The 12,575-nt window shown below is 44.6% G+C and overlaps 1 protein-coding gene across 1 annotated transcript in view; it reads left to right on the forward strand.

The window, feature by feature from the left end:
* Positions 1-12,575, forward strand: part of SLC13A3 (solute carrier family 13 member 3) — a 74,628-nt gene that overhangs the window by 41,643 nt on the left and 20,410 nt on the right. The window contains exons 5-8 of the mRNA XM_072735722.1: positions 1,415-1,597; positions 3,950-4,075; positions 9,083-9,178; positions 10,120-10,224. Of these exons, the coding sequence (XP_072591823.1) occupies positions 1,415-1,597; positions 3,950-4,075; positions 9,083-9,178; positions 10,120-10,224 (510 nt within the window). The remainder of the gene's footprint in view (positions 1-1,414; positions 1,598-3,949; positions 4,076-9,082; positions 9,179-10,119; positions 10,225-12,575) is intronic.

The raw sequence follows: 12,575 nt of genomic DNA on the forward strand, positions 1-12,575 counted from the left end.
CACCCTGAGAAGTCGGGCTGTGATATTAGTCTCCAGTCCTTGTCATCCTTTTAGACCCCAAATCATATCCCAATTGCCTTCCTGATAAGGGGCCTCTCATGTAGTAATTACGGCCAGAAAATATTTGAAGTATCTTTAATTCTTTTTAAAAAATGATTTGTTGTACAGGAACAATTCTTAATTTCATTCACTTGCAAAAATTTTATAATTGCACAATTTAGAAGAATACTTTTAAGCAAAAAGAAAAATGTACCCTACATCTCACTCTCAAAGACAGATTAAAAACAGTTACGTGAATACTATTCTAGACTATTTCTCGATACCTCTCTATGTACCTAAGTGCATTTTTAAAATAAAAACATTCATCATGCTGTATCTGGTCTTCTCAAACCTGCTGTCTCACTTAATGGAATGTAGTGAACATCTTTTCACCTCAACAAATTTACAGCAACATTATTATCTTTTAATTATATAATTAACAATTTTTAATTTCATTCTTTCCCCATACTCTTTTCACTGCACCAGAAAATACAAAGAAAGAAAAAAAAGGGGGGGGGAAATCCACTATTTCCACCCCCTAGAAAGGTACCAAAAAACTCTATTCTGAATTTTTCTTAATACTCATATATGCAAAAAATGTGAATTTTTAAAAGATTTTTTTTATTTATTTATTTATTTATTTATTTGAGAAAAAGCGAGAGGGAGAGAGAACAAGTGGTGGGAGGGGCAGAGGGAGAAGCAGACTCCCCACTGAACAGAGAGCCCAATGCAGGGCTCAATCTAGGACCCTGGGTTCATGACCTGAGCAGAAGACAGATGTTTAACCGAGTGAGCCACCCTGGCACCCCAATATGTGAAAATTTTAAAAATAAAAAAATTAAGTGGTACAGTCACTGACCCTTTTCCCCTTTACATAATAGACATCTTTCATCTTAATAAACATCCACCTAGATCTTGTTTTTTAATAACTATGCTGACGTCCCATTCGGAAAGACGATCATTTTTATCGAGCCAATCCCTTCTGGATGGAGATGTAGGTTGTTCTAGTATAGTTAGTGCCACTTACAAAAATTTTATAATTGCACAATTTAAAAGAATACTTTTAAGCAAAATTAAAAATGTACCCCACATCTCACTCTCAAAGATAGATTAAAACAATTAAGTGAATACTATTTTAGACTATTTCTGGATAGTCTCTTATACCCACACCTGAGGCACCTGCCCAGTTACTTCTTTAGGATAGATTCTTAGACTACCTGAGCTGAAAGGTTGCACATCTTTAGAAGCTTTTGATGCCCTGCTGACCTGCCTTCAAGGAAGACCACTTCTTTTTCCCACCCCGACTGGTGTGTTTCCCAGGAGGCCAGGAATTCTGATTGTGTTCTGAATGGCTTCTCTTTGGGTTTGTTTAAAGCAAAGACTGTCCCGAGGCTGAGGCTCCATTGGACCTTCTGGCAGACTGCAAGAAGGAGGAGGAATACCGCAGGAACATCTGGAAGGGCTTCCTCATCTCCATCCCCTACTCGGCCAGCATTGGGGGCACTGCGACCCTCACGGGCACGGCCCCCAACCTCATCCTGCTTGGCCAGCTCAAAAGGTAAAGGCAAGTGTGCCCCTGCTGGCACTTGAGTTCTTGCTCCTCCCGCCTCTCTCCCTCTCCATCTCAACATTAGGGAAATCTGTACTGAATGCCTTCTATTGGCCAGACTTCTGGGGACACAGCAGTGGACAGACTCAGCAAAGTCCCGGCCCTGGGGAAGTTCCATTTGGGTGGGAGAGACAAGCAATAAAGGAAATGGGAAATGGATATATAATATATCAGTGCGATAAGCTATGAAATAAAATAAAGTGGGGATGAGGGTGTGGAAGGGACAGGAGTGGGTGCTATTTTATATAGGCTGGTCAGGGATGTGCCACCTCTCTAACAGGGTGACATCTGAGACCTAGGAGCTATGTGAGCATAGGAGGGAAGAGCATTCCAGACAGGGACTAGCCTGTTCAAAGGTGAATCGCACAAAACCAATGAGGCTGGGGTTCAGGAGGCAAAGGGAATTGTGGGAGGAGATAAGGTAAGTTGTTAGGACCCCAGCTTTTCCTGACAGTGAGATTGGGGCATTAGTGGAAAGCTGGCAGCAAAGAAACGACATGATGTGGCTGTAAGGTCCCAGAAGAAGCTTCGCAACCAGGTGCACAGGCCAGGAGCTATGTTTCCCCAGCGCTGAAGCGGTTCAAATAGTAGCTGGATGGCTGTCTGTCAGGGCAGGAGAATAAAAGAGAAGGATTCTCAGATGGCATGAGTCGTCAATTCTATTATCCCAAGCCTCTTCATTTGCAGATGTAAACAATTCCAGTATTTCAAGATTCTGTTCCTAACAGAACATGAGAGACTCCTAACTCTGGGAAACGAACTAGGGGTGGTGGAAAGGGAGGAGGGCGGGGGGGGGGGGGGGGGCGGTGACTGACTGGGTGACGGGCACTGAGGGGGGCACTTGACGGGATGAGCACTGGGTGTTATTCTATATGTTGGCAAATTGAACACCAATAAAAAATAAATTTATTAAAAAAAAAAGATTCTGTTCCTAAGATTTTCAGATTCCAGGATTTTGAGAAGTGGGGATTCTAAGATTCCCCTGCAGTGGAGATGCATCATGTGTTCACTTAATCCACATGAACATAAACGTAAGCATTTGGCAAACAAACACAACAGAAGTATTTAATATGCAACATGGCCCCAGGCTCTGGCCAACTTCTTTGCCCCGGTAATCAACCAAAGAATCAAGGACTTCCTAGGATGATGAGGGAAGGCTGGACTTCCTGAAAGCAGGTTCGTTATCACTTTTAATCAAGTGATTTTCATAAGAAATTCTAGGTACACCCGTGTTGTACCTCCTGAGCCAATTTTAAAACCTTAATTTTCCACCATATTCTCACGTTCTAAAATCTTTTTGATTTTCAGACTTGATGATAGAAGCCAGTGATTCTCAGCCAGGGGTGCATATTAGAGTTAGCCTGGAGGGTGAAAAAATATGCCTGGGCCTCAGTTGCAGAGATTCTGATTCAGGAGGTGTGGATGGGGGCCAGGCATCACTATTTCCCCGATTGACTTAAGCCCACAGCACACCTTTGGTGTCTTTTCATCTTTGAGCAAGGTCTGGCTGTGCTTTGTATTTTTTGCTTAAGGGTTGAAAAACCAGAAGCCAAGATGGGCCTCCTGCTTGAGACGTGGAGACAATCTGGGTTGGCTTTTTAGTGTCCTCAGTGAAAAGTGCCAGCAAAGGGCCATTCGGCCTAGAGGACAAAGCTGGAGCACATCCCCAGGGTTGGGCAGGAAAGATGTGGGCTCTGGGGCCTCCTGGGGCAGATACCGAGTTGGGGCATAGGAAGGAATGGACAGAGCAGGGGAGCAGTTGCTACCAGAAGGTTTTCAGGTTGCCTGCCCACCCTGATGTGAGCAGAACTTTGTTCCAGCTTGAAAAGAGATTAAGGAAAAAATGCTGGAGGTATAAGTAAAAATACCAAATGTGAAGGATTTTGAACAAATCACATGCAAATCACCTGCGAATCACATACAACATTTATTTAATTGCATAAGCTTGGACCTTCTGGTCTAGAAGGCGGGATTTAAAATGAATGCCAAGTAATAGGGGGTTCTGATTCTCTAGCCAGGAATGTGGGGAGGTGGGAAAAGAGCTACCCTGGGCAACCCCCTTGGCCTTTGCTCCCCAAATACATTTTGTTACTTTACTCTGATTATATAGGTACGTTACAGAACACTCAGAAAATGTTGGGAAAAAAATTGAAATACCTTCAATCCACTGTTAATATTAAGCATATTCTAGTTTCTATATATAAACTTCGGTGTTCTAGCTCGGAAATAGCCGCCTGTATGTATGCACTATACATCGGCCTGGCTGGCCTGGGCTGGCTCTCATCGCTCCCCTTTCCCCAGTTTCTTCCCACAGTGCGATGTGGTGAATTTCGGCTCCTGGTTCATTTTCGCCTTCCCCCTCATGGTGCTGTTCCTGTTGGTGGGCTGGCTGTGGATCTCCTTCCTGTATGGAGGAATGACCCTGAGGTACCCTTCATGCTTACTTCAAGCGCTGAGCCCAGCTGGAGTTCCAGGTTCCTTCTCGTTGGGTAGAGAGTGGTCTTCTCAAGTCGAGTTTCCTCCTACGGAAATGGAGGATCGTCACTGCAATTTAATGTTCCCTTATTTTTTTTTTTAAGATTTTATTTATTTATTTATTCATGAGAGAGGCAGAGACATAGGCAGAGGGAGAAGCAGGCTCCTTGCAGGGAGTCTGATGTGGCACTTGATCCCAGGACCCAGGGATCACGCCTGAGCCAAAGGCAGGTGCTCAACCACTAAGCCACCCAGGCACCCTCATGTTCTTTTCTTATGTGGTGACTATACTAGACCTCACCTCCCAGGGATGTGAGGATTGTGGATGATGTGACCTGCCTGCTACACCCAGACCACCCATCATTGGTAATTACAGACAGCGCTGTCCTTTAAGTATGATAAACACTCTTATGGGAGGAGAGAGAGGAGCACTCTCTCCCATTTTATGGGGTCCTGGTACAGGAGATAATCTGGGGTGGCGTGAGGACAAGGTATTAAATAACATCAGCTCGTATTGTGAGAAAAAGAATCCTTTATCAACTCTCATAGAATGGAACGAGTCTCAGTTGGGTGGTGGGGAAACTGTAATACCTCTCTAACATTTCCAAATCAGCTTTTCAAACAAAGAGCAAGCGTCAGTTCCAGAGACCTAAGCCAGCAGTGGTGTCCAGGCAGAGTGTAATAATCGCTTTGCTATCATGTATTTATTTTTACGATTACTTTTTTTATGACAAATGATTCTTGTTTTCCATTTATGGGAGCGATAGAAAGTTTTCTGGTTGCATACATTTCGTTCATTAAAATGAAGAATCTAAAATGATGAATCTATTTGGAGGAAAATATTAAGCAAATGTGAGCCAGGTGGTATGTGGTTATGGGAACATTTGTGAAGGCAGGCTACGGATGCCTGGAGTTTGGGGCATCCTAATGTAGGAACTACGGTTCAGGGCTGAGGGTAGCAGGTATGTCATGGAGTCATTCTGAGACTCCATCCCCTCATCTCTCTGGGCCTTCATTTGTCCATCTGTAAAATGGAACTACTAGATGCTACTCTAGATCAAAGGGATGTGAAGATGTTTGAGAATAGGAAGGCTCTGATCACGGTGTTCTTTGACTCAGATGCCTTCCAGAAATCCTCAGAGCAGAAACTCGGGATTCAAGACCCAAGTTAGCTCAGAGAAGCAAGTTCTGACCTTGGACTCAGATGCATCAGAATTCAAATCACGCTTCCATGTGACCTCGAGCCATTTGGTAACCTCCCTGAGGTTTAATGTCTTCACTTTAGATTGGGGCTAAAAGTTAGCTTCAGCTAAAGTCAAGTCTGAATGAGGGAGGACGTACAAAGTGTCCAGGCGCGAGCCAGAAATAGAGCCTGTTTGTCCAGTCTACCTGTTTCAATCTAGCAGGCATCTGCAGAACTCAGGCACGAGAGGATGGACGAAATGCAGGTAGAGGGAAGTTCAGTGGCAGACGTGTTTCTGGGTGACAGAGAAGTTTCAGGCCAATGTCATGACACCATCTTCACTCAGCAGACATCTACTGAGCACCTCCTGTGTGCCTGCCACTGTTACGGGTGTTGAGCATGTAGCAGTGGGCGAGGCAGAAACATCCCTGCCCTTGGGGAGCTTGCACTCAACGTGGGGAAGACAGACAGGGAGCTGCCAAGTGTAGCAGGAATGCCAGTCGGAAGTGCCGTGAAGGAAAAGACAGTGAGAGGTGAAGATATGCCCTGGAGGACTCTCTCCTCACGGGGAGGTCAGGAGAGCTTCTTTGGGGAAGCGACATGAAGAATGAATAGACCTAATTCGGTAAAGGAAGGAAAGGATATGTGGGCATGATGAAGAACATTCCAAGCAGATAGAACAGTGAGTGCAAAGGCCCTGAGGCTGCAGGTATTGAGGGATGTTTTGGAAGTGAAAGGTTAAAGTGACTGAGTTGAGGGGGTGAGGGAGACCTGTGGGAGATAAGGTCAGGGAACGAGGCAGAAGTTTTCACCTGGAAATGAACCCCAAACCCCCACCCCAAACTCCTTCACCAAGGGACATTCGGCAGTATCTACCGACATTTTGGTTGTCACTGCTAAGGAAGTACTACTGGCATCTAGTGAGTAGACATTCTGCAATTCTACAGGATCTACAAAACACAAGTCAGCCTCCTGCAGCAAGGAATCATCCCACCCCACAATAAAGAAAGATCCCGCCCCAATATATTAATTAGTTCCAAGGTGGAGAAACCCTGGGCTGGATCATTGAGAGGCTTGTGGAGGTTTGATCTTCATACAAAAGAGCCATAGTGAGGATTTTTTAAAAATACATTCATTTGTTGTTGTTGTTTTAATTGGGATAAGCAACACATACACATGGTTCAAAAATCAAAACGATGCAGAGATAGGCAGTGAGAATTCTTCTTCCCAACCATGCCTTCATTTACCCATTCACTCAATACTTCCCCCAAAACTGGCAGCTACTTTTATTAGTTTCTTGGGTAATCTTCCAGAGTTTCTGTAAATAAATATAAGCAGATATAGTATATTTTCCGGTGACTAGTCTCCCAATACAGATACGATTTTGTATATTAGCACGTATTTTTCTAAAGTAAATTTCCATAGGTGAGACTTTGGAGTCTCATTATAAACACATCTTCCTTCTAATAGATATTATCAAGTCATTCTCCATAGAATTTGGAGAATTTGTTCTCCTATTTATGATGGATGGTTCTCCTACGAATTTGTACAAATACAAATTTGTTCTATTTATGATGGATGAGAGTATCTGCTTCCATGCAGCAGTGGATTTTTGCCAATCTGATAAGAGAAAAATAATTTGCATTCATTTTATTAAGAGTCACTTGAGCAACTTTTCATATTGGAGGGCAACATGAAAAGTTTTCCAATCTTCATTAGGGCCACTGGTATTTTCTTTCTTGTGGCTTACTAAACCGTGTGTTTATATCCTCTGTATATTTTTTCAAATGGATTATTGGTCCTGATCTTCTTGATTTCTAGCACTCTTTATGTATTGAAATATTAGTGTTTATTCTGCAACATAAGTTGCAAATATTTTTTCCTGATTTGTGTTTTACTTTGCTTATGGTGCTTTTTCCATGAAGAATTTTTTAGAAAAAAAAATTTTAAGGGACGTCTGAGTGGCTCAGCGGTTGAGTATCTCCCTTTGGCTCAGGGCATGATCCTGGGGTCCGGGGATCTAGTCCCACATCCGACTCCCTACAAGGATTTGCTTCTCCCTCTGCCTATGTCTCTGCCTCTCTCTCTGTGTCTCTAATGAATACGTAAATAAAATCTCTCAAAAAAAAGAAAAAAAAAACTTTTTTTTAAGATTTTGTTTATTTGAGAGAGAGAGAGAGTGAGTGTGAGAGAGAGCAAGAGTGCACAAGCCGGGAAAGAGGCAGAAGCAGAAAGAGAAGCAGACTCCCCGCTGAGCAGGGAGCCTGATGCAAGGCTCAATTCCAGAACCCTGAGATCATGACCTGAACAGAAGGCAGACACCCAACCAACTGAACCACCCAGGTGCCCCTAGAAAATTTTTATAGCTGAATTTCTCAATCCTTCTCATTGTGACTTCTGAATTTTCAGTAACAGATTTTCCCATTACAGGAGTTGTTTTTTTTTTTTTAAATGATTTATTTATTCATTCAGATAGGGCAAGAGAGAGGCAGAGACACAGGCAGAGGGAGAAGCAGGCCCCATGCAGGCGGCCCGATGCAGGACTCGATCCCGGGTCTCCAGGATCACGCCCCAGGCTGCAGGCAGCACTAAACCGCTGCGCCACCAGGGCAGCCCTTCATTACAGGAATTGTAAAAAAAAAATAATCTCATGTTTTAATCTAGTTTTTTGCTTGCTTGTTGATTTTTACACTGAAATCTTTTACCTGTTTAGAGTTTATCCTTTTTTTTAAAAAAAACATTTTATGTATTTATTCATAGAGACACACACAGAGAGAGAGGCAGAGACACAGGCAGAGGGAGAAGTAGGCTTCATGTAGGGAGCCTGATGTGGGACTCGATCCCGGGTCTCCGGGATCACGCCCTGGGCTGGAGGTGGCGACAAACCCACTGAGCCACCAGGGCTGCCCTGTTTAGAGTTTATCCTTAAGGTGCAATGTGAGGTTTGGATCCAACTTCATTTCTTTGTTTCAGGTGGCCACCCAGTTTTCCAGTGCTATTTATTGTCACACAAAAGTTTTAAAATTTGACAAAGTCCAATTTATCTACTTTGGTTGCTTGAGCTTTTAGCATTATTATATCAAGAAATAGTTGCCTAATCCAAAACCAGAAAAATTTAGCCCCATATCTTCTTCCAAGAATTTTATACAAAAAAAGAAAAAGAAAAAAAATTTTATACATCTAGCCTTTATATTTAGGTCTTATCCATTTTGAGTTTAAATCTTTTTTATATGGTTTGAGGTAGGGGTCCACGTTCATCCTTTTGCATGTAGCTATCCAGTTGTCCTAACATCATATGTGAAAAGACTATTCTTGCCTGGTTGAATGGTCTTGGTACTCTTACCAAAACCCAGTTGAGCATGGAAGTATGGGTTTATATGTGGACTCCCAATTCCATCCCATTGATCTGTATGTCACCACCACTGACCATCTTTTCTACACCAGTCTGAGATACCAACTTGACCATAGACTAAATCCCCAGCCTATTTCTGGACTTCTGACTTTGTTCCGTTGGTTTTATTCACGTGTCCTTTTGACTCCCTGAAGAACTGTAAGCCTGGGAGTCCTATGAGCAGATCCACATTTTTCCAAGGCCAATGAGGCTATCAGTGGGGAGAACAGACTTCAGAAAGGGAAGACACAGGGAGGGAGGCCACTCAGCAGCAGGCTGTTCATCTCCAGAACAGAGATAATGAGGCTTGGCCAGGGAGTGGTGGGGAGTCGAGGGGTTATTCACATTTGCAGTGGCTGCTCCTAACCTCCCTACTCCATTTCAGGGGCTGGAGGAAGAAGAAATCTGAGATCAAAAGTGTTGCAGAAGACAGGGCTCGAGCTGTGATTCGGGAGGAATTCCAGAACCTGGGGCCCATCAAGTGCGTGGTACCGGGGTTCCTGGTAGTGGGGGGGGAGCCCAGCGTAGACTTTCAGGAGAGCCACCTCCCGCCCTGACCTCTGGATCCCTGGGGGCTGAGTTCCAGGGGAATCAAGACGATGGCCTGGCAGCCTGAAGATGGAGGGTAAGGGGGTGGCTTAGCCAGTCAGCCTCTTGTCCTGGCCCAGGAAGCCCCTCAGGGTGTACCTGGGGTGGGGACCTGCCACCTGTCCAGCTTGGGTGCTGTTTCCCTCCTGGCATGCGGGATCCCCAACACGACCTCCTGGGACCTTTCTCAGAGCACGTTTTCCATTCAGTGAGAATACCTAGGAGTTAGGAGGTCTGCGCCCAGGAGCTGGCCCTGCCACGAACTGCTGTGTAGCCTCGGGCAAAGCACTAACCTTCTCTGGGTCCTACTCCCCAGTCTGTGGAACGGCCACTTTGGGTAGATGTTTACTCCAACTTTTGAAGATTGTCTGTGTCTGCCCTCTGCACATCCATCTTCCTCTGCATGTATGACTGTTCCTCTCTCTTTCGTCTCCCTCTGTTTCTATTTCCTTTTTTTCTGACTCTGCCTCTACTTTGCTTTTTCTTTCTCTCTAGTGATTCTCCTTAGGACCTTGGGAAATTCCTGGTGGGAATGATATAAATAACCTGGGGGGAAGGTGGTGCCTGATGCTCAGGTAGGAGCTTGGGGGAGTGTGGGAGCCCCTTGCAGGAATCCCCTTATACCCCGGGATACCCTTCCCCTCACTCTGGGGAGTGGATTACTTCTCAGGATACCCTTCCCCTCACTCTGGGGAGTAGATTACTTCTCGCAGCTTCTCAGAGGCAGGGCCAGGGGCCAGGTCACAGCCAGCAGGCACCTGCCCCAGACCTCCCCACGCGGTGGTCCGCCCAAAGCCTGCCGTCAGCATAGCACCTGCCTTATCTGTGCCACAGGTTTGCCGAACAGGCTGTGTTCACCCTTTTCTGCATGTTCGCCATCCTCCTCTTCTCCCGGGATCCGAAGTTCATCCCTGGCTGGGCCAGTTTCTTCACCCCTGGGTGAGACTTGGGGAACTTGAGGGTGGAGCCCCAACAGGGAAGATTCTGGGATGGGCCACCAAGAGCTGGAGAGACAGTGTAGCTGGGGGTGAGGGGAAGGGGCTGGGCTAGGCGTATATCCTTGGTCCCCTGTGACTATAAACTTTTACCCTCAAAAAAATTTAGGTTCTGATGATAAAACATTTTGGGTTCTCATGTGTCAGGAGCTTTGCCTTTGGACTCAGGCAAAACTAAGTTCAAATGCCAGCTCTGCAGCTTGTAAATGGTGGTATCCTGAGCACATCATTCATTCATTGACTCATGAGTTTGTTCAATCAGTCAGCATTTATGGAGCGCCTGTTGTGTGCTACATATTGTGCTAGATGCTGGGGATGCAGACAAAAGCAAATAGTTTGACAGCAAAACCCTGCAGATTGCAATGAGCACAAAGAAAGAAAGAGCAAGAGGACTATATTATAAAGGAATGAGGCGTGGGCATTGACTGTGGCTAGTTCTGGGAGGAAGCAAAGTTCCCAGTAGAAATAAGCACTGGAGGCATGTTGGGAATGTCTACTGAGAGCCAGAGGGCAGGAACTTAATTTGAGGAACTGAAGGAAGCCCCATGTGACCAAGGCTCGGTGGGAAGGGAGGAAAATCAGCAAGACATCACAGAAAGGGCAGGCAAGAGCCAGGTCCTGGAGAGTCTTCTTGGATGAGGAAAACTTTTCTTTTTTTGGGGGGAAAACTTTTCTGTGAGGGAGGCTCTGTGCCTCTGTTTTCTTATCTGTAAAGTGGAATTATCAAAGTACAATTCCTATTGGATTGTTCCAAGGATCAATGAGGTAGTTCATGTCAAGTGATTAGGATGGCACAAGGAATGAACTCAATAAAGGATTAGCTCTACTTGCTAGGGGATGGATAGGGGAAAAGAGGTAAGAGCTCTAACACCATCTAGATGACCCTCTGTCATCTAGGACAGGGCTGGCAAACTAAGGCTCATGGGCCAACTCTGGCCCACCACTTGTATTCGGATGGCTTTTCCATTTTTAAATGGGTAAAAATCAAAAGACAAATATTATTCACGATGCATAGAAATTATATGAAAGTCAAAGGTCAGTGTCTATGAATAAAGTTTCATTGGAACTCAGCCACACTGGCTCATTTAGGTATTGCTTGCAGCTGCTTTCATATTGCAACATCAAAGTTGAGTCAGGACAAAGACCACATGGCCTGCAAAGTCAAGAGTGTGCCCCTTTACTGTGCGTGCCTTACTGTGCGCCCCTTTACAGAAGATGCTCACTGGGTCTCGCCGGCATGATAAAAACGGTAGCACTAGACAGGCAACCATCAAGATCTGTTTGGAAGTTAGAAATGATAGCTCTTGCTGCCCAGTAGGATTTGGGGGCGTGAGGGAAGGAGCACCTGCATGGATGGTGGTTAGTTGGAGAAGAACCTTCTTTAGGAGACAGTGGGCAGCTTATCAACAATTCAATTTTGGACTTGGGTTAGACTTGTCAAGCCAAATATGTCTTTCAAATACTGCAACCGGCAGCTGGAACCACAGGCCCGGAGCTCAGCGGAGGTATTGAGTTGCAGGTATAAATCCAGGAGTCATCCCATAAATTTGAAATTTAAATCCATAGGAACTAATGGGGTCAGCTAGGGAAAAGAGTAAAGGGAGAGTGTAGAAGACTCTGAGGACCCCCAACATTTAGGGGCTGGTTAGAGGAGAGACCTGGAAGAAGCAGGCAGTGAGGTAAGTAGAAAACCCCGTGCAACAAATGAGCAAAGGCTAAGATTGGGAAGCATTTTAAGGTGAGTGAGTGAGCCACCACATCAGATTCTGGTGTGTCAGAACAGAATTAGATAGGACATATGTCCTCTGGTTTTGGTGAGATCTGATGATTTCCATCAGCACCATCTGATAGAAATATAATGTCAGCCACATACATAATTTCCCAGTTTTAGTGGCCACATTTAAAAAAGTCAAAAGAAACAATGAGATTAATTTTAGTAATATATTTCATTTAACCCAATATATTATTTCAACATGGAATCTATATAAAGAATTATTGAGATATTTTATTTTTGTTCATACTGAATCTTCAAAGTCTGGTGTGTGTTTTTATAAGGTAACACATCTAAGTTTGGTCTTGCCAGAATTCAAGTGTCTACTAGCCACATGTGGCCACTGGCTGCCCTATTGGATAGAGCAGTTCCACACAGGGAACTCTTGGAGCCTCAAACAACCCCAGGTAAATGGGTGAATAAGGTTCTGATCTCATGTGAGTAATTATGAGGAAGAAGCAATGTCATTTCACAGAGCCAAGAGAAGTGGCTCTTACTACTATTGTCTTATTTTCCAAAATGTA

Source organism: Vulpes vulpes, chromosome 14 (genome assembly GCF_048418805.1).
Source record: "Vulpes vulpes isolate BD-2025 chromosome 14, VulVul3, whole genome shotgun sequence".
NCBI classification, from domain to species: domain Eukaryota; kingdom Metazoa; phylum Chordata; class Mammalia; order Carnivora; family Canidae; genus Vulpes; species Vulpes vulpes.